Here is a 26808-nt window from a genome sequence, read left to right as displayed (position 1 = left end):
ATTTATAAATTCTGCTTTTGTGAAACAGCCCCAGGAAACACTGTGAATGGAACCAACCAATCAGGGTTTATTTTCTTCTCACTCAACACAGTTTGGGAGACAGAGGCTAGGTCGTTTTTCTAAATGAGAAAAAGAAGAGGGCCAAGGATTGACCCCTGTGGGACCCCAAACAAGATTAATGTGAACACTTCTGATTATGTTTGCTATGTCTTAAGTACTCATGTAACCATTGAAGTACTGAACCCTGAAAGCCACAGGAAGTAAATTTGGCAAGTAAGATTTTCATGATTAACTTTATCAAAAGCTTTTGATGAATCCAGGAACATTTATTAATTCTGCTTTTGTGAAACTGGTCTAAAGTCAATAACGCAGCATTTCATTGTTATTTTAACAGCACATTAGTAAAATGTGCCTCGGCTCGTGCACAACGTTCGCACACACATGCAGAAGATTAAAAATTTAAATATTACGGTGCAAATCCCCCATCATAATAGCAATACGCCAAGGTACAAACGCGCCTGGCTTTTAAAGGGAATGGGAGATGACACTGTTTGGTGTATTGCATTTTAGGCCCAAAACACACCTATGATTAATGAAGACTCTAAGTACAACCCCTTTGAACCATGCGCCTGGTGCCGTTAAACTAGTAAAAGTGGATTCGGACACACCCTAAATGCACCTTCGCTTAGATTGTTAAAATAGGCCCCAAGAGTGTCTGTTCAGATTTGACTTGCAGTTGAACTGAGGTTCTCTGGTCTCCTGGTCTCAGGATGGTTTCTTACATGTTGAATCATGTTTCAGAGAGTTTAAAGCTGACTGAGGTTCTCTGGTCTCCTTCCAATCAGCACTGTCATCAGTCTCAGGTTCAGAAGGGTCTCCAGTCTGGTCTTCAGTCTCTGGTTGTAAAAGTGGATGTGAGTTCCTGGCTGGTCCTGGTCCTCCACAGTCCTCTCCATTAGCTTCTGTTCCCATGTGTTCAGTTTGTACTAATACAGTACTTTAATTGTCCTTAGACAAAATTCAAACATTTAAGTAGAGATCAGCATCCACAGTTTACATATTACAGCGTTCAAAGCATAGATTAAAATGGATAGAAAGGCTGTTGAACTGTTTCCCGGGGTAATTTGATTGGTACACAACAAAATGGCGATTGTTGTAACTTGTCATTGTTACAATACGTGTCAGTGAGGCCGTAAACTGTGTCGCAGCTTGCTCGGAGGAGAGCCGCCCAACGCAGCTCGGAAGATGTTCTCGGAGTTGCAGGGAGTGAGGATGGACAGTTAGACCCAGTGACAACGGGTCAGCGGACCACTAACGTTAGACCCAGCAAGTTACAGACTGGCCATCTGGAATTTGGGCAAATGTCAGAAGGCCCTCTATGGGCCACTACTGATAATAACAACAATCTGTCTTTGGTTTATTTTGATAAGTTATTTTATGCATGCAGCCAAAAATATTCAAGATTGTAGTGCAGCGAGCTGCGTGGGAGGGGTTCTCTCGGTAGGCAGAGTTACTAATTTCAAAGCTACGTTATTGACACTCAATGCGTGTTCTACCCAGAGGTTGAGCATTGCTCTTTCCATGTTTTTGAGGAGCGGTTGTATTATTTGCTGTGCTTAAACGTCGAGCCGTTGTATTAAATGCTGAATGTGCCTTTAGTGGAGCATATCATGTCGTAGATCTGCCGACGCTCTTAGATGTTAAATTGTTGTTGGCATATGTGACCGACTGTAGTAGGGCTGCACAATTAATCGCAATTTTATCGAAATCGCAATATGGACAAGTGCGTCATCCAAATCGCATGGGGGCGCAATATTTGTTAAAGGAAAAATATATGTGTCTAACTATTCTGAATGAAGTAGTGTGGTCCTGCAGAGACGTCCCGGCCTACAAATCCTATCTTACAGAAAAAAATCTTTGTGGGGCGACCTCTAGCTCACCCAGTAGAGCGTGCGCCCCATGTAGGCTGAGTTCTTTGCAGCATACCTGCGGCCCTTTGCTGCATGTCATCCCCTCCCTTCCCCCCCCCTTTCCTGTCTATCCACTGTCACTATTGATATAAAGGGAAAAGCCCCCAAAAAATGACCTTAAAGAAAAAAAAAATCTTTGTTGGGTACATATCCTCGCAAAAATCACAGTTTAATCTTTTTCATTTTAATATTTTTCAAGGAAAATTAGAATAATGAGACAAAAATGATAATTTCCTCCAATATGAATCAAATCGCAAACGCAGTATCAGTCAAAATAATCGCAATTAGATATTTTCCTCATATCATGCAGCTCTAGACTGTAGCGATAGTAATGTGTGTCCTTTCAGTGTGTGTTCTAAATTTTTGCATTCTCTGTATGTTTTTTGGGCTTTTTATCTCAATGTTTGGATGAAGTTGGTGTGGTTTGAAAATTGGGCCGGTGTGTTGCAAATGCCAGGGCCGTTTCTTGATACCAGTCCGTCACTGGACCCAGCCCGCTGTTCAGCTCATTCTCTGTAACTGATGCAGCATGACAGCACGGCGGAACCAGCCAGCTGGAGAACATCTTGTTATTGGCCTAACATTAGCTTGCTAACTCCGCCTTAACGTCACCAACTCGCCACATCGTTCACAGATAACGAGCCAAATAAAGCTGTTGCTCGTGGCGATAGCAGTGTGCTTTGTGTGGATGAAGCATGAAGTTAATTTGACTCATTCAGCCTCAGCTCCACGACTCGCCGGTTGGCTTTTACTGAAGTTTATACGTTACTGTGGCAATGGTACACATAAAAATGGCTGCCACTCCAACCATTACGTTACGTTGATTTGAATGGAAATGGCCTTTCTATCCATTTTATTTCTATGGTTCAGAGAGCTCCTACCTGGCTGATATTCTCTGGCTGCTCCTGGTCCACGCTGGAGCTCCACTCCTGCTGCATTCTGAGGTCACTAACACAGGAAGTAGACGGTTCCTCTCCTGTGTGTTGTTTCATGTGATATTTTAAATGTCCACTCTGTGTAAAAGATTTCTTACAGACTGAGCAGCTGAAAGGTTTTTCTCCTGTATGAGTTCTCAAGTGTCTCCTCAGATTTGAGTTCTGGTTAAATTTTTTTCCACACTCAGAGCAGCTAAATGGCGTCTGCCCTGTATGGATTCTCATGTGTGACTTTACACTTCCTCTCTCTGTAAAAGATTTCTTACAGGCCGCGCAGCTGAAAGGTTTTTCTCCTGTGTGAGTTATCATGTGTGTCTGCAGATTTGTCTTGTAGCAAAATATTTTTCCACACTCAGAGCAACTGAATGGCGTCTCCCCTGTGTGGATTATCATGTGTGACCGTAAATTTGCACTGTGTGTAAAAGATTTTGTACAGACTGAGCAGCTGAAAGGTTTCTCTCCTGTATGAGATCTCATGTGACTCTTCAGATTTTCCTTGCGGCCAAATCTTCTCCCACAATCAGAGCAGCTGAATGTTTTCTTACATCTTGAATCATGTTTCAGAGAGTTTAAAGCTGACTGAGGTTCTCTGGTCTCTTTCCAATCAGCATTGTCATCAGTCTCAGGTTCAGAAGATTCTCCAGTCTGGTCTTCAGTCTCTGGTTGTAAAAGTGGATGTGAGTTCCTGGCTGGTTCTGGTCCTTCACAGTCCTCTCCATCAGCTTCCATGTGTTGAGTTTGTCTCTGATGAAGCTGTGAGGACTGAGCTTCCTCTTCATCGTCTTCACTCTTCACAGGGACAGGAGTGAATGGGAACTTGATGATATCAGCCTCCTCCAGCCCTTGAAACTGCTCTCCCTCCTGACTGCTCCACAGTTCCTCCTGTTCCTCTTTAATGTGTGGGGGGGACTCTGTCTCCTGCTGGTCCACACTGGAGCTACACTCCTGCTGCTCAGGGGGAACCTCTTCTTTAGCCACCAACAGCTGCTCAACATCTGCAGGAAACAGAATTATACAGACACATTACTGACCACCACTCAAACTAAACTGAAATCAATGATAATGAGAGGTAGTTTGTATCGTCACAGATATGAAAACTGATACAAAGTAGCATAGCATAGCTTGTTAAGGTCAGCTTGCTAAAACAAGCTACAAAATGGAACCATTTAGGGCTGTTCCTAAAAATTATTTTTGTCATTGATTAATCTAACGATTTATTATATTATTCTAAAGATGTTTTTAACTGAACTTTGGAGAATCAGTATTTTTACTTAAATACTTGACATAAAAGTTAAAATGGCTATGACATGGATTTATTTCATCACTGGAGTAATATAAAGTTAAGATAATCACTGGCAAATGTATTTTTGCATCAGTGTGGGGCAAGGTTATTATTAGGCAATAATTGTACGTAAATGGCCTGAAGTTTATACATGTGCGTTGGTGTGTGCGTCAATCTCTTCAAGAGAATAGCAGGGCCGGCGCGTGTGTGTGTGTGGTAGAGCGATTGAGAGAGTGATGGTGATTATCTTCAGAGTGAGTAGTGCTCTGCTGCTTTTGTGATCCCTGTGGTTGTGGCACTGACACGACTGCTTGGCCGGCCGAGTGACACGGACAGAGGCGTGCCAGACTGATCTCAATAAGTGGCGTATGTATGATACGCCAATTCGTATGCCATTTTGGCGTGTTATCAAGACGCATAATCGCTTTTTAGCGTGTTTATCAACGCCGTTTGGCCTCCATTGACTTACATTACCTTGTGATTGCTTGTCAATTTACGCCGTAGCGAGTAGTATGAAAGGCCGAAAATCCGCATTGTCCAGTTTTTACTAAGCTACCTGCTATAACTCAATAAACTCCCCACTGGAAGGGTTTCAGGACAAGTACGGCGGATACAACTCGAGTCACTTTATGAACTTTTATTGCGCACACATACACAGTAAGCATCCACACTAAGGTGACCAGATTTCTGAGACAAAATCCGGGGACATTTTCAGCTCAGAAGCGTAAATACCTCCAAAACAGGTAATGTTTTTATCTTTGTAAACTTAAAACGGGGACACTGCCCCAGGGGCGTCACTAGACCTAGAGCTGCACTGGGGCACAAGCCCCCCTTTGGGGGTCCATGGGCGTGCTCCTCTGTAAGAAAATATTGTCTATTTTAACGTTTAAATGCCTCAATCTGGTGCACTTTGAAAAGAAATTCAGACAACAAGCAGGAGGTGTTCTACGTGTGGAGTAGTTTTTGAGACATGCCTCTTTGTAATTATGACATATATAAAAAAAAAATTATGGCAAAAAATACTCCCCCCAAATTATGCATATGCCTATTTTTGAAAAGTAAGTGATGTAGTATAACCAGCAGAAGACTAATTATATGTGAGGGAAGTTTAGAGACACAACTCTATTTCATTATTCAAATATTAAATGTTTTTGACAAAAAAATATTGCCCAAAATTATGAAGATGCTTATTTTTTGAAAGGTAAGTGCTGTAGCCTCTCCGGGAACCATCACCTTATCGTGGTGGAGAGGTTTGTGTGTCCCTATGAACCTGAGGGCTGTGTTGTCTGGAGCTTTGTGCTCCTGGTAGGGTCTCCCAAGGCAAAGTGGTCTCAGGTGAGGGGCCAGACAAAGAATGGTTCAAAAACCCTATGAGTGACCGAGGAAGAGATGGAGTGACCCTGCCCGGAGGAAGCCCGGGGCCCCCGTCTGGAGCCAGGCCCAGATGGAGGGCTCATCAGCGAGCGTCTGGTGGCCGGGTTTGCCACGGAGCCCGGCCAGGCACAGCCTGAAAAAGCTACGTGGCATCCATCTCTCCATCCCATGGGCCCACCACCTGTGGGAGGAACCGCTGGGGTCGGGTGCGCTGCCACATGGGTGTCAGTGAAGGTCAGGGGCCTCGACGGACCAGACCCGGGCAGCAGACGCTGGCTCTGGGGACGTGGAACGTCACCTCTCTGTGGGGGAAGGAGCCGGAACTGGTGCGGGAGGTGGAGCGCTACCAGTTGGATCTGGTGGGGCTTACCTCTACGCACAGTCTCGGTTCTGGAACCATACTCCTGGATAGGGGTTGGACTCTTTTCTTATCCGAAGTTGCCCAGGGTGTGAGGCGCCGGGCGGTGTGGGGATACTCACAAGCCCCCGGCTGAGCGCCGCTACGTTGGAGTTTACCCCGGTGGACAAGAGGGTCGCCTCCCTACGCCTGCGGGTTGTGGGGGGGAAAACTCTGACTGTTGTTTGTGCATATGCACCAAACAAGAGTTCGGCCTTTCTTTTGGCCTTCTTGGAGACCTTGAGTGGAGTCCTGTATGGGGCTCCAGTGGGGGACTCCATAGTTCTGCTGGGGGACTTCAACGCGCACGTGGGCAATGATGGAGACACATGGAGAGGCGTGATTGGGAGGAACGGCCTCCCTGATCTAAACCAGAGTGGTTGTTTGTTGTTGGACTTCTGTGCTAGTCATGGATTGTCTATAACAAACACCATGTTCGAACATAGGGATGCTCATAAGTGTACTTGGTACCAGAGCACCCTAGGCCAAAGGCCAATGATCGATTTTATAATCGTTTCATCTGATCTGAGGCCGTGTACAGTAAGGATGGGACGCTGTTGACCTCAACTGAGGAGGTAATAGGGCGGTGGAAGGAGCACTCTGAGGATGATGGGGGATTGTCGTCAATTTCCCTGGTGGAAGTTGCTGAGGTAGTTAAACAACTCCACAGTGGCAAAGCCCCAGGGATTGATGAGATCCGTCCAGAAATGCTTAAAGCTCTGGGTGTGGAGGGGTTGTCTTGGTTGACACGCCTCTTCAACATTGCGTGGAAGTCTGGGACGGTGCCTAAGGAGTGGCAGACCGGGGTGGTGGTTCCCCTTTTCAAAAAGGGGGACCAGAGGGTGTGTGCCAATTATAGGGGTATCACACTTCTCAGCCTCCCTGGTAAAGTCTACTCCAAGGTGCTGGAAAGGAGGGTTCGGTCGATAGTCGAACCTCAGGTTGAAGAGGAACAATGCGGATTCCGTCCTGGTCGTGGAACAACGGACTAGATCTTTACTCTCGCAAGGATCCTGGAGGGAGCCTGGGAGTATGCCCAACCGGTCTACATGTGCTTTGTGGATCTGGAGAAGGCCTATGACCGGGTCCCCCGGGAGATACTGTGGGAGGTGCTGCGGGAGTATGGGGTGAGGGTGTCCCTTCTCAGGGCCATCCAATCTCTGTACAACCAAAGCGAGAGCTGTGTCCGGGTTCTCGGCAGTAAGTCGGATTCGTTTCAGGTGAGGGTTGGCCTCCGCCAGGGCTGCACTTTGTCACCAATCCTGTTTGTAGTATTTATGGACAGGATATCGAGGCGTAGTCGGGGTGGAGAGGGGTTGCAGTTCGGTGGGCTGGGGATCTCATCGCTGCTTTTTGCAGATGATGTGGTCCTGATGGCATCATCGGCCTGTGACCTTCAGCACTCACTGGATCGGTTCGCAGCCGAGTGTGAAGCGGCTGGGATGAGGATCAGCACCTCTAAATCGGAGGCCATGGTTCTCAGCAGGAAACCGATGGAGTGCCTTCTCCAGGTAGGGAATGAGTCCTTACCCCAAGTGAAGGAGTTCAAGTACCTTGGAGTCTTGTTCGCGAGTGAGGGAACAATGGAGCGGGAGATTGGTCGGAGAATCGGCGCAGCGGGTGCGGTATTACATTCAATTTATCGCACCGTTGTGACGAAAAGAGAGCTGAGCCAGAAGGCAAAGCTCTCAATCTACCGGTCAGTTTTCGTTCCTACCCTCACCTATGGTCATGAAGGTTGGGTCATGACCGAAAGAACGAGATCCAGGGTACAAGCGGCCGAAATGGGTTTCCTCAGGAGGGTGGCTGGCGTCTCCCTTAGAGATAGGGTGAGAAGCTCAGTCATCCGTGAGGAGCTCGGAGTAGAGCCGCTGCTCCTTCGCGTCGAAAGGAGCCAGTTGAGGTGGTTCGGGCATCTGGTAAGGATGCCTCCTGGGCGCCTCCCTAGGGAGGTGTTCCAGGCACGTCCAGCTGGGAGGAGGCCTCGGGGAAGACCCAGGACTAGGTGGAGGGATTATATCTCCAACCTGGCCTGGGAACGCCTCGGGATCCCCCAGTCGGAGCTGGTTAATGTGGCTCGGGAAAGGGAAGTTTGGGGTCCCCTGCTGGAGCTGCTCCCCCCGCGACCCGACACCGGATAAGCAGACGAAGATGGATGGATGGATGGATGGAAGTGCTGTAGTACAACCAACTACCAGCACCGGGGCTTCTATGTGTGGAGTAGTTTTGGAGACATGAATCTGTAATTTTGACATATTACATTTTTTTGGCAAAAAATATTCCCCAAAATTAGGCATTTGTCTATTTTTGAAAAGTAAGTGCTGTAGTACAACTAGCAGGAGACAAGTTATAATTGAGGTAAGTTTGGAGACACTACCTTATTTAATCATTAAATTAATAAATATTTGTGTTGTATCTCTTTTCGGTGTTGTAGTTTGTAGACGGTCCCTAAATACTCGTCTTACTGCCGTCTCACCGCCGGCTGCTCGTAGAGACCAATGTTATTTCTCCAGGTTGGAGGACGGCTCGTTTTGATGAAAATGAGTTTGTAGCTCGTTGTTTACCTTACTACGGTAGGAAAGATGCTGCAGAGTAATTGATCCTGGAAGTTCAAATCTGTGAATATCTTTCTAACTTTACCGAAGTTGAGCACTGAGCAGCGCTTGCTCTGGCTGTCTTAAGCCCGCGCGTGTAGGGTATGGTCAATGTTTTCTTTCTTTTATTCCAATTTCGGGTCTGTCAGTCACAGTGAAAACCGGGGACATTTCCGGGGACAGCTCCAGCCGGGGACAGGTCACCGAAACCGGGGACTGTCCCCGGAAACCGGGGACGTCTCGTCACCCTAATCCACACACTAGGTAGCCTGACTGCTACCGCTATGCTAGCATGTCAGCTTGATAATTAGTGACGTTAGTAAGTTAGTCAGGTTGTAAACCTGCAATGAAAACACAAACACAAAACCCAGAATTAACCAATGAAATTACACAATCATGTGATATTAATTCTTGATTTGAATTACTAGCAAACTGCTAGTTTATAGTCACTCACCGGCGAGGCGTACCAGTCCTGACCATCAACTGAATGAAAATTAAACCTAAAGGCAAGCCGCCTGCACACTGTGACTAATTAAGCAGACACAGAGTCTGGTGACCAGGAATGTTAATATAACAAACCTGTAACCTGGTATGATTATAACATATATGAAATATAAAATATGCCTGCTTTTGGAATAAGGTGGTATATGTACACACTTATTTCTTCAAATACCCCAGAACATAATCATAACATCCATCACTTTTAATATATATATATATATATAAAAAAACAATAGTTACACCTGCTGGAAAGTTCTACACGCATAGGGAGGTTGATTGGGGGGGTGGATGGGTCAAACAACACAGGACTTTCACCCAGGAGACCGGGGATCGTGTCCCGCGTGTCACGTTTCCTAAATCCGTCCCGTTCTTCTTTTCCTAAACCCAACCCGTCCGCTGTATACGGCGTAGACAACCACGCGGATAGCTCACAATGCATACAGATAAAACGCCACTTGGCTTTAGAAAGTGGCGTGTATGTTTATGCGATGTCATGATGTCACGTTGGGCGTGCAGACCACCAAAACTACCATCCTGGAAGCTGTCAATCATCGCTTCAACAGTGTGCAGTGTGAAGCACTTTATTCTGTTACAACCATGCTTGATGCCCGCTACAAAGACCGGTACTTTGGCGTGGAAAAAAAGAGGAGTGCTCACAGTTTTGGATGACATGAGCGGTAGTGCAGATGCCAGCACAGAGGACCCCCCCCAGAGAAGAGGACCTGAACCGGATCACTGCTGGATATGTATGAAGAAATTCTGGAGGAGGATGTCATGCTGGAGGACCAAGACAAGACCGAGGCCGCGTCACAGGTGAGCATCAAACATGCATAAATGGAGGTCATTTTTATATATTTTACTTTAGGACCAAAAGCATCCTAATTAATAATGCGACTTTCTCGATTATTATTCTGCAATGTCATAACATAGATAATAGCCTATTTATCATAAGTTCAAGCTAAGGATTGTATTCTTTTGCAATACAGAGCACACTGTTTGTCACTGAGTTGTTACAGGACTGTCTGTGGCTCACAAGACAATATATGGAGCTTGGTTTTAAGTTTGATTATACTTTAAAGTGGGTCCTAAGGACTGAAGTGGAGGTCTGGACTACAGCTGCTTTTTGTGACCACTGTAAGTTTCAGTACAATGTCAACTACTATGTCAGGGAAGAATTTGGCAGACCTGTTCAAGTAGGAGATGATGTACTTTTTTTTATTTGAAAATGTGTTTTTATTTATTTTATTCTTAATGACTGAAGTTTGAAGTCTGAACTTAAAAATTTAATGTGGCACTGGCATATCATTTATTCTCCTCCAAGTGAAATGATTTACCTATTTTTCAGGGGTGAATGTCTGTCTACATTTGTAAAATGATACATTGATGGTAGAATCAAATGTTTGTCTTGTGTATTGCCTTATCTACAACTAAGGGTCTCACGATTTTGATTTTAAATCGAAATTGATCGAAATGAAGTCACAATCTTGAATATTGAATTAAAAAATGGAATCATCGATACTACCAAGCCCCTATGTCACGTCCAGTTGGCTTGCCAAGCGGAAAAAAACACACATGTTGAAGTGCTGTCAGTCAGTCAACCTCCTGTAACTTAGCTACAGCCAGTCAAAAGTTACCATGGCAACTGCAGATGCTGGAGACCCATCGACAGAACTTGAGCCCCCTCCTCTTTCACTGAAGTGTGTGAAAGTGTGGAAGTATTTTGGATTTCCAAGTCCGAGTTATGTCGACAACGTTCACGAGTTTGCAAGCTCTGCTACGTGCTTGTACTATATTCTGTGTGTTTACCACTGCACATTAGCCTAACAGCTAGCAGATATTCCTTCTGCTTATAGCTTTATCCCAACAAAACCGCACGGTTGGATGTCAGCCTGCATGCACGTTTTGTAGCCTAAACAGAGCAGCTTATATTGGTTAGAGAGAGCAACAAGTTAGCGCTCTTTGCTAGCGGTCTCCTCAGCTGCTGGTGCTGCCTCGATGGTTTTTAAGCCCCCAACTAAGCCTTCAAGGCAGCGCTGCGACCGTCGTCTTCAACCATAACCATTGCCTAATCCTAGTGCCTTCCAGGCAGCGCTACCTGGAAGACGACATTGGGGGCTTCAAACACCAAACTCTGTGTGCTGCTTAGAGTCTGCCCTCAGGATTGTCGGTAAACTTTTTTTATTTTCTTTTTACTTTATTGACAAATTGTCAAGTTTCCAATTGACTGAAGATATGTTATTGTTACATTATGTTGTTATAAATGTTTTAAATTTGACAATGTAATGTGGTACATTGCGAACAAAGGTCAGATATTATAGTACATACAAGTCTAGTCTAAAAATGCCATAGCAACCTGTGCTTTAAAAAAAAAAGATTTGGAGACAACCCCTATCTACAACACATGAGTGTAATAAGGTAAAGGTATTACAGGAGAGATACTTGGATTTCTCTTCAGTAAAATTAAATATAAATATATATATATATATTAGGGCTGGGCGAAAAATCGATTTTATCGATTAACTCGAATGTGTAGTTAACGTCGATTTGTTAAAATGAAAATCGATTTTCTCCTTAACATCCGCCAACGCTCCCCTCTGGGCTCCCGTAGCTCCGAACGGGCTCAGCCCTCGCCCCGCGCGTTTGCCATAGAGATACACAAACAACATGGCAGCGACAGGGACTAACATTAATTCTTTTCTTAACTAGTAGTTTCATTACTTACTTATCCGTAATCTCCGCCGAAATGACCGGCAGCTCGCGGTGCTCTGTCCCCGGCTGAGAGTCACCTATTCTCGGATAACTGAACCACCAGCTACCGCTGACCTAAAGGACCACCATGCGGGGCACCAGAGGCGGTGTTGAGGAACTCTTTTGCGGCTCAACACATCTACTAAATGCCGCTGATACGACCGAGCTGTGATGGAGGTCTGTAGCGGCTTAAACAACTAGCAGTCGACGTTTGTTTCTACCACTAGTTACTACTAGGAGCTAGCTACAGGTATGCTACACTCAAGAGACCATGGGGTGTTAATGTACGTTACTCAGCAACAGGTGAAAATAGGAGCAAGGTTGCGCAATAACGTTAAAATGATTTGAACTTTTAGCGAGGAACGAGAAGTGAATTACCTGTATGTGTGAAAACAGCTTTATCTCACGCATCCGTTTGTTTGTTGAATATATAGCCCCCCCCCCCCATCCATAAAAAGGGAAAACACTCAAACCAATTTATATTTCCACAAAATTGGCATGAATAATCATAATGGTATACATGCCCCATGTGTGTGCGTGTGTGTGAATCAAAACAAAATAAAGTTAAAACTTGTTTTGAACAATTTCTTTGTCATCTGCAGATTGATTTTAAGTAGGGGGAGAAAAAAATCGATTTAAATCTTAAATCGGATTTTTTTGGAAAAAATCGTGGATTTTATTTTTAGGTCATATCGCCCAGCCCTAAATATATATATATATATATACACACACACACACACACACACACATATATACATCACCCAAAAGTGATCACAGCTTCAACCTTGTGGTTGAAAAGTTGTTTCTGCCTCAAAACCAACGATGATACATTTAATTTCATTTCAGACACTGACTGATATATTTGAGGTCAGGACATCTCTGACCACACCCGTCAACAAAATCTTTATTTTTAGAGCACCTCAAGTTTCAGATTTGAAGTTATTTCACGGTAAAGAGTTGGAACTTTTTTTTTTTTTTTTTTTTTTTTTTAAATCTCCTAATATTCAAAAATATTAGAATTTCTGTATGGTTGTAGTCAGAGATGTCAGTCATTGTCTGAAATTATGGAGCATTGTCTTCTTATAGTTTTAGATTTGAAGTCATTGTCTGGAATTTGTTTGTTTTATGTTTTAACAGCAACCAAACAATTAATACATTTCTTTCACAATGTCATATTTTCTCTTTTAATGTATGAAGGACACAGGCATTAGCATATAATATAATCCAAAATACATGCAATCGAATAGCCTAATGTAGTTTTTTATTAAGTTATAAGTTTTTTTAATATATATATGTGTGTGTGTACTTCGCATGAGTTTACTTGGCACCTTATTTTGAAACCGGAAGTAGTCTCACATGTATCATTCCACCAACTTTGCTAAGACTGTCGCTGGCTAGATCTGGGCCGTTTGGATGTATCTACCATAAATGCTAGTAGGCCTATATGAGTACACTACAGTTTTAGCGTCGGCGGATTTGATCAAAATCAAACTGTTTAACGAACCAACCTGCTGTCAGTATAAACAGAGAGAGAACAGAGAGAGAGGAAGAAGTAAAGGGACCAAACCTGCTCTGTGTAGCCGAAACTGAGGGTTGAAATAAGCGTCCAGTAGCTCCCGTTGTCGCTCGTTCTCCTCTTTTGAACGACAAAGTTCCTCCTCGTACTCTGCTATCGTTCTTTCAAACAGCCCAAATATCTCTTCAGCAGCCGCAGTTAGTCGCTGCTCCACCAACGCTCTCAGCATCTGGACTTTACACATTTTACCTCTTTCTCAACACAACAAAGACACTCTGCTAACACACCTTTCTGCTAGACGCCATCTTGTTCAAAGTGTGAAGTCAGCCGCAGTGAAGAATGCAGCTTCCGGTGTGGATCAGTTGCTGAGCTTCAAAATAAAAGTCCAAAAGTGTCTGACTCCAGATCAAAACAAGGAAGATTAAAAAACACTTTTTTTTTTAAATGACATCCAACGAAATTTACAATTTCATTACTATTATCACTTTGAGAAACACTCGCTACTTTTTACTTGTTTAACCAATTTAGTTTGCAGAATGACAAATATTTTTAATACATTTTCAGGGCTCTGAGACAAGAAAAGCGCAGAAGCCAAGACTGCATTTAGTTTCACCTGTTCCCTACCCATGTGGAGTCCAAAAGTGAAATATACTTTTAACAACAAAGGGTTTGATAGTGCTTTAATGAACTTTTGAAACAGCAAAAGAAAAATCACATGGACAGTTAAACAAAGAGTCTTTGTGCCAAGCTGTAACATATATCAGAATCAGAAATACTTTAATAATCCCAGGGGGAAATTATTTTAAATATATAAATATAATATATTGTAACATCTCACTCCTTAAAAAGGGGAATAATAATAATGTCAGAGTCTTTTAGTCTGAAAACTGTTCCCCACAGGAAGTGGACCCAGACTGTCGCTCCTTGTTTCTGACACTGGAGGGCAGAAGAAGAACAGAAAATGTGAACACATAAAAGTCTTAATATCAGAGTTTCTGCAGGGTTCAACCAGTCACATTTTCAGACCTTTAAGACCTTTAGTTATTCAATTTAAGACCTTGATCAGGACAGGAAAGTAAAACGGAATGCAAAGTCTAAAAAATACTTCTGACAGTATTACATGAACGTAGGAAAATTGAAGACCTGTTTGAAATAATTGAAGTCATTGAACTCAATACATTTGTGAATTTAAGACTTTTTAAAAGACCAAACATTTTGACTTTGACATTAAGTCAGACTTAGTGGTGAGTGAAAACGAAGAGGGACAGACACAGTGTATGTATGGGCATATATATGGGCCAGAATGGGGGGCATATCATAGTGGGGGGTAGGGGTGTCCTCCCCCTGGGAAATTTTGAGCGTCAAAGACTTCATTTCCTGCATTCTGACACACTTTTATGCACCATTTTTAGCCTGTGAAGAAGAAAAACACATGACATTTCAAAATATATCAAAATTATAATGGAAAGTATCTTGTTTATATATATATATATATATATATATATATTTCTTTTAATGGGACAACACTGAAGAAATTACACTTTGCTACAATGTAAAGTATTAAGTGTACAGCTTGTATAACAGTGTAAATGTGCTGTCCCCTCAAAATAACTCAACACACAGCCATTAATGTCTAAACCACTGGCAACTAAACTTAACTATGTTAAATTCCCATAGAGGCAGGCAGAATTTTATTTTGAAAGGCCAGTTATTTCAAGGATCCAGGATACTATGCATCCTGATAAAGTTCCCTTGGCCCCACATCATCGAAACCCTTAAACATAGCCCCCACATCATCACATACCCTTCACCATACCCCCACATCATCACATACCCTTCACCATACCTAGAGATTGGCATGGGGTACTTTCCATAAAATCATCTCTCAATGCAAATCAAACCAGCTATTAGGCTAACTGAAATAAAACCATGCCAATCTCTAGGTCCACAGTTTACAGATTACAGCATTCAGAGCATAGATTAAAATGAATAGAAAGGCCATTGAACTGTTTCCCGTGGTCATTTGATTGATACACAACAAAATGACAATTGTTGTAACTTGTCATTGTTACAATACGTGTCAGTGAGGCCGTAAATTGCGTTGCAGCTCATTGGGAGGAGAGCCGCCCAACGCAACTCGGGACATGTTCTCAGAGTTGCAGTGAGTGTGGAGGGACAGTTAGACCCAGTGACAACGGGTCAGCGGACCACTAACGTTAGACCCAGCCAGTTACAGACTGGCCATCTGGAATTTGGGCAAATGCCAGAAGGGCCGCCCTCTATGGGCCACTACTGATAATAACAACAATCTGTCTTTGGTTTATTTTGAAGTTATTTTATGCATGCAGCCAAAAATATTCAACATTGTAGAGCAGGGAGCTGCGTGGGAGGGGTTCTCTCGGTAGGCAGAGTTACTAATTTCACAGAGACAGCGTGTACTACCCAGAGGTTGAGCATTGCTCTTTCCATGTTTTTGAGGAGCGGTTGTATTATTTGCTGTGCTTAAACGTCGAGCCGTTGTATTAGGGCTGAATGTGCCTTTAGTGGAGCATATCATGTCGTAGATCTGCCGACAATTTATTTCTATGGTTCAGAGAGTTCCAACCTGGCTGAGAGTCTCTGGATGCTACTGGTCCACACTGGAGCTCCACTCCTGCTGCTTTCTGATGTCACTTACACAGGAAGTAGACGGTTCTGATGTCACTTACACAGGAAGTAGACGGTTCCTCTCCTGTGTGTTGTTTCATGTGATATTTTAAATGGCTACTCAGTCTAAAAGATTTCTTACAGACTGAGCAGCTGAAAGGTTTTTCTCCTGTATGAGTTCTCATGTGGCTCTTCATATTTGAGTTTTGACTAAATCGTTTTCCACACTCAGGGCAGCTAAATGGTTCCTCTCCTGTGTGGATTCTCATGTGTGCCTTTAAATTTCCTTTCTCTCTAAAATATTTCTTACAGACTAAGCAGCTGAAAGCTTTTTCTCCTGTATGAGTTCTCATGTGTCTCTTCAGATGTCCCCTTTGGCCAAACCTTCTCCCACACTCAGAGCATCTGAAAGGTTTCTCTCCTGTGTGAGTTACCATGTGCTTCCATAAACTTCCACTCTGTGTAAAAGATGTCCTACAAACTGAGCAACTGAAAGGTTTCTCTCCTGTGTGCGTTATCATGTGTCTCTTCAGATGTTGCTTGCGGCCAAATATTCTCCCACAATCAGAGCAGCTGAATCGTTTCTTACATCTTGAATCATGTTTCAGAGAGTTTAAAGCTGACTGAGGTTCTCTGGTCTCCTTCCAATCAGCACTGTCATCAGCCTCAGGTTCAGAAGAGTCTCCAGTCTGGTCTTCAGTCTCTGGTTGTAAAAGTGGATGTGGATGTGAGTTCCTGGCTGGTTCTGGTCCTCCACAGTCCTCTCCATCAGCTTCTGTTTCCATGTGTTGAGTTTGTCTCTGATGAAGCTGTGAGGACTGAGCTTCCTCTTCATCATCTTCACTCTTCACAGGGACAGGAGTGAATGGGAACTTGGTGATATCAGCCTCCTCCAGCCCTTGAAGCTGCTCTCCCTCCTGACTGCTCCACAGTTCCTCCTGTTCCTCTTTAATGTGTGGGGGGGGCTCTGGCTCCTGCTGGTCCACACTGGAGCTACACTCCTGCTGCTCAGGGGGAACCTCTTCTTTAACCTCTAACAGCTGCTGAACATCTGCAGGAAACAGAATGAAACAGACACATTACTGACCACCACTCAAACTAAACTCAAACCAATAATAATGAGAGGTAGTTTGTATCGTTGTAGATATGAAAACTTACAAATTTAGTCTAACAAACTGATACAACGTAGCATAGCATAGCTTGTTAAGGTCAGCTTGCTAAAACCAGCTACAAAATGGAACCATTTAGGGCTGTCCCTAACAATTATTTTTGTCATTGATTAATCTAACGATTAATTTGCATATTTTAACTGAACTTCGGAGAATCAGTATATATTTACTTAAATACTTGACATAAAACTTGAAAAAATGGCTATGACATGGATTTATTTCATCACTGGAGTAATATGCAGTTAAGATAATCACTGGCAAATGTATTTTTGCATCAGTGTGGGGCAAGGAAAATAACTGAAACACAGGGCTCCAGCCTACGTAAATGGCCTGAAGTTTATACTTGTGCGTTGGTGTGTGCGTCAATCTCTTCAAGAGAATAGCAGGGCCGGCGTGTGTGTGTGTGTGTGTGTGTGCGTGTGTGTGTGGTAGAGCGAGTGAGAGAGTGACGGTGATTATCTTCAGAGTGAGTACCGACTCTAGAGTCTTAGTGAGAGAAACAAAGTGTCTCCTCTGTTCTTTCTGACCCCGGTGGGAAATCTGTAGCAGGAAAAGTTAACCCTCTCCTTGATTTCATGTTGTTTATGGAGAAGAAGAGTCGGGGGAAATGCAACTGGACGTCACGGCAACGCACTTCGCTCTGCTGTGGCTAACTTTTCCTGCTACAGATTTCCCACCATGGTCAGAAAGCACAGACACTTTATTTATTTCTCTCGCTATGACTCTTGAGTCACTACTCACTCTGAAGGTAAACTGCTGATAATATGTTTGGGAAATGGAAAATAGAAGAACAAGTGCATGTCGTACTAGGAGGTGTCCTGCCTCAGCGTGGCGGATGTTGTGGCCGTGGGAAGGAGAATAGTTGGATGTTTCAAGCACTCCCAGCTGGCATACAGTCGGCTGGAGGATGTACAGAAAGACCTCAGAACGTCAGTAAAACCACTTCAACAAGACGTCGCTACCAGATGGAATTCAACATTTTATATGATGTAGGGCTGCAGCTATTGATTATTTTAGTAATCGAGTATTCTACCGATTATTCCATAGATTAATCGAGTAATCTGATAAGAAATACCTTTGTTTTATTGAAGAGCAATAATAAACAATAGTTTGGTTAAATTTTCGGAAAAAGCAACATTTTTGTTGCCTACATTGCTTACAATATCATCTCTCAAAAAACTAAACATATGAAGTGCATTTAAGTGCCATATTACATTGTAAAATGTTTAAAGAAAACATTTTCTGAAACATCAACCTCACACTAAGGCATCCATCAAACATACATAAACATGACCTTAAGTTGTGCAACTTAACTTTCAGAACCAAGTTTCATCCTGAGACTGATCTGTATATAGGCCTATATGTAAATATATGTATATGTAAATATTAATTATACTCAATCTATTTTAATTTATATATTTGATTACAATGCTACGTAGCATTGTAATCAAATATATAAATTAAAATAGAGCTCTGTTACACTTATGCTAGTAGATCGTTGATCAGCTGTTTCTCCGTGAAGAGAGAGAGTGAGAGAAAATGGTGCGCAACAGTCAGCTGTTTCTCCGACGGGACAGTCAACAAGTCGGCTCTTTAGATCAAATTGTGGTCACCACTACGTATTTTCTTGTCTTTGTTTTTGGTAGTTGGTGTGTTTGGTGTAGTTTCATCGTCCATACAACTCCGTGATTTACTTTTGTCGGGTCCGCTTCGTGGAATGGATGAGAAATGTTTTCTGTTGAGATGCTGAAGCATTGACGTCATGCTATTATTGTGGTAAGCTAGTTCGGTTTTTCAGTAGACACACTGTCCAGAGTTTTAGTTTTAATTACGTTTGAACTGATTCCAAACTTTGGACACTTTCTGTCGTTTTCTCCAGCCTGTCTCTTCTCTTAGCCCCTCACTATTTACACTCTGGCATGTGTCGCCAGCAGACTGAGCAGCGTCTGGTGTGCGACAATAATAATGATCCGTGTGGAAACACCGTCCGTCAGCAATATAACGCTGATAACATTGATTTAACGAAGCTTCGAGGCAAATCATTTTGCATCGAGGATTTTTTGTAATCAAATTATTCGAGGAATCGTTTCAGCCCTAATATGATGCGAAGCTTGGTCGAGCAGAGGAGGGCACTAGGTGCTTATGCCGCTGATTTCGAGCTTCCTGCAACTTTGATGGCAAATCAGTGGGGAATTCTAGAAAATATGATCACACTTCTCGCCCCTGTGAGCAGCTGACCAGAGATATAAGTTCTGCAGAGGCCTCTGCTGCTGATGTGATCCCCACGGTTGTGGCACTGACACGACTGCTTGGCGTACTAAGTGGCGTATGTATGACACGCCAATTCATATGCCATTTTGGCGTGTTATCAAGACGCATAATCGCTTTTTAGCGTGTTTATCAACGCCGTTTGGCCTCCATTGACCTACATTACCTTGTGATTGCGTGTCAATTTACGCCATAGCGAGTAGTATGAAAGAAAATCCGCATAGGGAGGTTGGTTGGGGGGGGAGGATGGGTCAAACAACACAGGACTTTCACCCAGGAGACCGGGGATCGTGTCCCGCATGTCACGTTTTCTAAATCCATCCCGTTCTTCTTTTACTAAACCCAACCATCCCGTTCTTCTTTTCCTAAACCCAACCTGTCCGCCATTTATGGCGTAGACATACATGTATACATTCTATTATTCATCACTAATAGAAGAAAATAAGAACAACCCAAGGTTTCTTTTCAGCACTGTAGCCAGGCTGACAGATAGCCACAGCTCTATTGAGCCATCTATTCCTATAGCTCTGAGTAGTGACGACTTCATGAGTTTCTTTAACGATAAAATTATAACAATTAGAGATACTATTCATCACCTCTTTCCCCCAACCTCTAATGGGTCACCTTTAACTGACAGACTGCTAGAAAGAACGACTAGACCTGACATATACTTAGATTGCTTTTATCCTATAAACCCTCAACAATTAATGCTAAAGGTCTCTTCAGCTAAGCCATCTACCTGTCTCTTGGACCCCATCCCAACGAGGCTACTTAAAGAAGCGTTACCCGTGGTTAACACTTCATTGCTAAATATGATAAATATGTCTTTATTGACAGGTTATGTACCGCAGTCATTTAAAGTAGCTGTGATAAAACCTCTACTGAAAAAACCCACCCTCGATCCTGAGGTCTTAGCCAACTATAGACCTATATCTAACCTTCCCTTTCTCTCCAAGATCCTAGAGAAAGTAGTCGCTAATCAGTTATGTGATTTTCTACATAGCAATAGCTTATTTGAGGACTTTCAGTCAGGATTTAGAAAGCATCATAGCACAGAGACGGCACTGGTGAAAATCACTAACGATCTTCTAACTGCATCAGACAAAGGACTTGTCTCCGTACTTGTCTTATTAGATCTTAGTGCTGCATTCGATACTATTGACCATACCATCCTCTTACAGAGACTGGAACATTTAGTTGGCATTAAAGGAATCGCACTAAACTGGTTTAAGTCCTACTTCTCTGATCGATCGCAATTTGTTAATGTTAACAATAAACCCTCCAATTACGCTAAAATTAACCATGGCGTTCCTCAAGGCTCAGTGCTTGGACCAATTCTATTCTCCTTATATATGCTTCCTCTAGGCAATATTATTAGGAAACACTCAATTAACTTTCACTGTTATGCGGATGACACCCAATTATATCTGTCAATCAAGCCAGACGAAACCAGCCAGCTAGCTAAACTTCAAGCTTGCATTAAAGATATAAAATCATGGATGGCCTACAATTTCCTGATGTTAAACTCAAACAAAACCGAAGTTATTGTCCTGGGCTCCAAACCCCTACGAACCTCATTAGCCGAAGATATAATTACTCTGGATGGCATTGCCCTGGCCTCCAGTACTACTGTCAGAAATCTAGGAGTTATTTTTGATCAGGATCTATCCTTTAACGCCCATCTAAAACACACCTCTAGAACAGCCTTTTTTCACCTTCGTAACATTGCTAAAATTAGGAACATCCTATCTCAAAACGATGCAGAAAAACTAGTCCATGCATTCGTTACTTCCAGGCTGGACTACTGTAATTCCTTATTATCAGGAGGCTCAATAAGTCCGTTAGGACTCTCCAGCTGATACAGAATGCTGCAGCGCGTGTTCTGACAAGAACTAAGAAAAGAGATCATATTTCTCCTGTATTAGCTTCTCTCCATTGGCTTCCTGTAAAATCCAGGATTGAATTTAAAATCCTTCTTCTGACCTATAAAGCTCTAAATGGTCAAGCTCCTTCATATCTTGAGGACCTCTTAGTACCTTATCATCCCACTAGAGCACTACGCTCCCAGAATGCAGAGTTACTTGTGGTTCCTAGAGTCTCTAAAAGTAGAATGGGAGGCAGAGCCTTCAGCTATCAGGCTCCTCTCCTGTGGAACCAGCTCCCAATCTGGGTTCGGGGGGCAGACACCGTCGCTACATTTAAGACTAAACTGAAAACTCTCCTCTTTGATAAAGCTTATAGTTAGGGAGTGAGGAGTTGCAGTGAACGCCTAGACCGGCGGGGCAGGGTGTATAGCTGCAGACACAGCACCGCTGCTTTTCTCTGCTTCTCTTTACAGTCATCAGATTTACCTATCGTATAATCAATAATATAGTGCCTCTCCTAGTTATGCTGTTATAATTCTAGACTGCCGAGGAAGTTCCTTCTTATGACACGCTCTTTTCTTTTGTTTCCTTTTATGCACATCCTGTCTCAGAAGTGCTTGTTACTCACCTAGCTCTGGGGAGTTTACTCCCCAGAGTCCTTATGTTTCTTCTTCGCCCAGAACATTGCCTCGGATTAGGGCGACACCAAGACCTGGGTCTTGGGTGCAGCTGTGGCTATGGACCTGCTACACCCTGCTACGCTCTGCGATTCCCTGCAATGCCCGGCTACGTCCTGCTGCGTCCACCGCGTCCACCCATGCTCTGCTGTGCCACGCTACATCCTGTACCGTCATAACCCCAACCGTCAGACACCGCCCACCAAGAGTCTGGGTCTGCCGAGGTTTCTTCCTAAAAGGGAGTTTTTCCTCGCCACTGTCGCAATAGCCACTGCTAATGCTTGCTCTTGGGGGAACTATTGGAATTGTTGGGGCTTTATAGAGTGTGGTCTAGACCTACTCTATCTGTAAAGTGTCTCGAGATAACTCTTGTTATGATTTGATACTATAAATAAAATTGAATTGAATTGAACATGCGGATAGCAAATGCAACGGCGTAGACATACAGGCGGATAGCTCCAAATGCATACAGATAACACGCCACTTGGCAAGCATCAAACATGCACAAATGTAGGTTATTATTTTATTTCATTTTAGGACCAAAAGCATCCTAATTAATAATGTGACTTTCTTGATTATTATTCTGCAATGTCATAACATAGATGATAGCCTATTTATCATAATTTGGCCTGTATATTAATAATAAACGTGCAAGGGCGCCTGGGTAGCTCAGTTGGTAGAGCAGGCGCCCATATATAGAGGTTTACTCCTCGACCAACGGACGCGGGTTGGACTCCAACCTGCAGCCCTTTGCTGCATGTCATTCCCCCTCTCTCCCCTTTCATGTGTTTGTCAACAAACAAAGGCCTAAAATGCCCAAAAAATAATATTGAATAATTAAATATATATATATATACATATATAAATTAAATATATATTAAAAATAATTTAATTATTAAAGTATTAATAATAAACATCCATCCATCCATCCATCTTCGTCCGCTTATCCGTCCTCGCACTTGCGCGCACCCTCCGACTGGGGGATCCCGAGGCGTTCCCAGGCCAGGTTGGAGATATAATCCCTCCACCTAGTCCTGGGTCTTCCCCGAGGCCTCCTCCCAGCTGGACGTGCCTGGAACACCTCCCTAGGGAGGCGCCCAGGGGGCATCCTTACCAGATGCCCGAACCACCTCAACTGGCTCCTTTCGACGCGAAGGAGCAGCGGCTCTACTCCGAGCTCCTCACGGATGACTGAGCTTCTCACCCTATCTCTAAGGGAGACGCCAGCCACCCTCCTGAGGAAACCCATTTCGGCCGCTTGTACCCTGGATCTCGTTCTTTCGGTCATGACCCAGCCTTCATGACCATAGGTGAGGGTAGGAACGAAAACTGACCGGTAGATTGAGAGCTTTGCCTTCTGGCTCAGCTCTCTTTTCGTCACAACGGTGCGATAAATTGAATGTAATACCGCACCCGCTGCGCTGATTCTCCAACCAATCTCCCGCTCCATTGTCCCCCCACTCGCGAACAAGACACCAAGGTATTTGAACTCCTTCACTTGGGGTAAGGACTCTTTCCCTACTTGGAGAAGGCACTCCATCGGTTTCCTGCTGAGAACCATGGCCTCAGATTTAGAGGTGCTGATCCTCATCCCAGCCGCTTCACACTCGGCTGCGAACTGATCCAGTGAGTGCTGAAGGTCACAGGCCGATGATGCCATCAGGACCACATCATCAGCAAAAAGCAGTGATGAGATCCCCAGCTCACCAAACTGCAACCCCTCTCCACCCCGACTACACCTCGATATCCTGTCCATAAATACTACAAACAGGATAGGTGACAAAGCGCAGCCCTGGCGGAGGCCAACCCTCACCTGAAACGAGTCCGACTTACTGCCGAGAACCCGGACACAGCTCCGTACAGAGATTGGATGGCCCTGAGAAGAGACCCCCTCACCCCATACTCCCGCAGCACCTCCCACAATATCTCCCGGGGGACCCGGTCATACGCCTTCTCCAAATCCACGAAACACACGTAGACCGGTTGGGCATACTCCCAGGCTCCCACCAGGATCCTTGCAAGAGTAAAGATCTGGTCCATTGTTCCACGACCAGGACAGAATCCACATTGTTCCTCTTCAATCTGAGGTTCAACTATCGGCCGAACCCTCCTTTCCAGCACCTTGGAGTAGACTTTACCGTGGAGGCTGAGAAGTGTGATACCCCTGTAATTGGCACACACCCTCTGGTCCCACCCCGGTCTGCCACTCCTTAGGCACCGTCCCAGACTTCCACGCAATGTTGGAGAGGCGTGTCAACCAAGACAGCCCCTCCACACCCAGAGCCTTGAGCATTTCTGGACGGATCTCATCAATCCCAGGGGCTTTGCCACTGTGGAGTTGTTTGACTACATCAGTGACTTCCGCCTGGGAAACTGACAACAATCCCCCATCATCCTCCAGGTCTGCCTCTAATATAGAGGGCGTATTAGTCGGATTCAGGAGTTCCTCAAAGTACTCCTTCCACCGCCCTATTACCTCCTCAGTCGAGGTCAACAGCGTCCCATCCTTACTGTACACAGCTTGGATGGTTCCCCGCTTCCCCCTCCTGAGGTGGCGAACGGTTTTCCAGAAGCACCTTGGTGCCGACCGAAAGTCCTTCTCCATGTCTTCTCCAAACTTCTCCCACACCCGCTGCTTTGCCTCTTTCACGGCAGAGGCTGCAGCCCTTCGGGCCCTTCGGTACTTTGCAACTGCCTCCAGAGTCCTCTGGGATAACATATCCTGGAAAGACTTCTTCAGTCGGACGGCTTCCCTGACCACCGGTGTCCACCACGGTGTTCATGGGTTACCGCCCCTTGAGGCACCTAAGACCCTAAGACCACAGCTCCTCGCCGAAGCTTCAGCAATGGAAACTTTGAACATTGTCCACTCGGGTTCAATGCCCCCAGCCTCCACAGGGATGCACGAAAAGCTCTGCCGGAGGTGTGAGTTGAAAGTCTGTCGGACAGGGGCCTTCTCCAGACGTTCCCAATTTACCCGCACTACCCGTTTGGGCTTACCAGGTCTGTCCAGAGTCTTCCCCCACCCCCTGACCCAACTCACCAGCAGATGGTGATCAGTTGACAACTCTGCCCCTCTCTTCACCCGAGTGTCCAAAACATACGGCCTCAGATCAGATGAAACGATTATAAAATCGATCATTGACCTTTGGCCTAGGGTGCTCTGGTACCAAGTACACTTATGAGCATCCCTATGTTCGAACATGGTGTTCGTTATAGACAATCCATGACTAGCACAGAAGTCCAACAACAAACAACCACTCTGGTTTAGATCAGGGAGGCCGTTCCACCCAATCACGCCTCTCCATGTGTCTCCATCATTGCCCACGTGCGCGTTGAAGTCCCCCAGCAGGACTATGGAGTCCCCCACTGGAGCCCCATGCAGGACTCCATTCAAGGTCTCCAAGAAGGCCGAATACTCCGAACTCTTGTTTGGTGCATATGCACAAACAACAGTCAGAGTTTCCCCCCCACAACCCGCAGGCGTAGGGAGGCGACCCTCTCGTCCACCGGGGTAAACTCCAACGTAGCGGCGCTCAGCCGGGGGCTTGTGAGTATCCCCACACCCGCCCGGCGCCTCACACCCTGGGCAACTCCGGAGAAGAAAAGAGTCCAACCCCTATCCAGGAGTATGGTTCCAGAACCGAGACTGTGCGTAGAGGTAAGCCCCACCAGATCTAACCGGTAGCGCTCCACCTCCCGCACAAGTTCCGGCTCCTTCCCCCACAGAGAGGTGACGTTCCACGTCCCCAGAGCCAGCGTCTGCTGCCCGGGTCTGGTCCGTCGAGGCCCCTGACCTTCACTGCCACCCATGTGGCAGCGCACCCGACCCCAGCGGTTCCTCCCACAGGTGGTGGGCCCATGGGTTTAATAATAAACATGCAAATAATAAATCATTACATTTCTGGAAAAAAAACTTTAGTGCTCTGTTAATGCCTAAAAAGCATAAAGTATAAAAATCCGTAAATGATATTTGGGTATTCTGTTACTTCATTGGTCATCTCATAGCTGGCCAAACCCACAATTCCCAGGAACGACCCTGCGCTCGCTCCTTCTGCACGCAAATACCTGTGTGCACCCTGCACAAGTGTTGACAGTGAACAGCTTTTTAGCGTTGCCTCTGATGTGATAGACGGAAAGAGAAATGAAATGGACGGTGAAAAAGCAGAGATGCTCATTTTTGGGAAGAAAAACCTACCTCTGGTATTAAAAATAAATAGCTGAACAGAAGCCTACTGGTCAGCTGGAGTTGTCACCCTAGATAGTTGGACTGAAAAGGTTTACAGTTGCACAACTCAAGTTCAAGTGAAGGATAACATGTCCTTGTATTGTTTTGCAATACAGAGCCCACTGTTTGTCTGTGGCTCACAAGACAAATATTGAGCTTGGTTTTAAGTTTGATTATAAGTTTAAAGTGGGTCCTAAGGACTGAAGTGGAGGTCTGGACTACAGCTGCTTTTTTGTGCACTTGACCACTGTAAGTTTCAGTACAATCTGTCTGCTCAGCTGCTAGACGGCTGCACTCGGGCTGCAACATGTTGTAAGGTTTAAGCCGATGTTTTTTTGGGGGTAACTCCATTCACTTTACCGGCAGTATTGACAACAGATAAAGCCACCGTGTCTTGAGAAGCTCTAGCTCGTTGTTTTCTTGTTCACTTTTAACTCACTTTACATCATCTTTGCTATCTCTGTTTCCTCTCTCTTTTCCTCACAGCGGCACTCATACGCTACTCTCCGTTACCGCTCGCTCGTTGCGCGACCACACGGGCACTGATGTCACTCACTTAAGGCACCCTGCCATTCTCGCTCTAATTTACGCTACTCTCGTAAGGGGGTTGTGGTATACCGCGGGATGTCTTGCTTTTC

General features: G+C 44.6%; 2 protein-coding genes across 2 annotated transcripts in view; both read right to left on the bottom strand.

Annotated features, from left to right (window-relative positions):
* The window catches only part of LOC116050029 (zinc finger protein 771-like), a 40997-nt gene extending 27334 nt beyond the window's left edge, over positions 1–13663 (bottom strand). Inside the window, exon 1 of the mRNA XM_035993427.1 lies at positions 13369–13663. Within this exon, the coding sequence (XP_035849320.1) occupies positions 13369–13561 (193 nt within the window). The 5' untranslated portion in view covers positions 13562–13663. The remainder of the gene's footprint in view (positions 1–13368) is intronic.
* Positions 13664–15205: 1542 nt separating this feature from the next.
* LOC116050094 (gastrula zinc finger protein XlCGF49.1-like) lies at positions 15206–19787 on the bottom strand. The gene is made up of 3 exons (XM_035993426.1): positions 19777–19787; positions 16017–16671; positions 15206–15985 (listed from the first exon to the last, which is right to left on the bottom strand). Exons 1-3 carry the CDS (start codon positions 19785–19787, stop codon positions 15944–15946), a joined length of 708 nt encoding a protein of 235 aa, XP_035849319.1. The 3' UTR covers positions 15206–15943.
* Between the last annotated feature and the right edge of the window lie 7021 nt (positions 19788–26808).

Source organism: Sander lucioperca, chromosome 16, assembly GCF_008315115.2.
Source record: "Sander lucioperca isolate FBNREF2018 chromosome 16, SLUC_FBN_1.2, whole genome shotgun sequence".
Lineage (NCBI taxonomy): Eukaryota > Metazoa > Chordata > Actinopteri > Perciformes > Percidae > Sander > Sander lucioperca.
Note: the sequence above shows the minus strand (reverse complement) of the source record. Positions and strands in the feature narration are given on the sequence as shown.

What these genes read in the sequence shown, in the direction of transcription:
- LOC116050094 (XM_035993426.1), bottom strand. An exon ending in CTACTTCCTGTGTAAGTGAC is followed by an intron (nt 15,986 to 16,016) that starts ATCAGAACCGTC and finishes TGTGTAAGTGAC; the next exon opens with ATCAGAAAGCAGCAGGAGTG.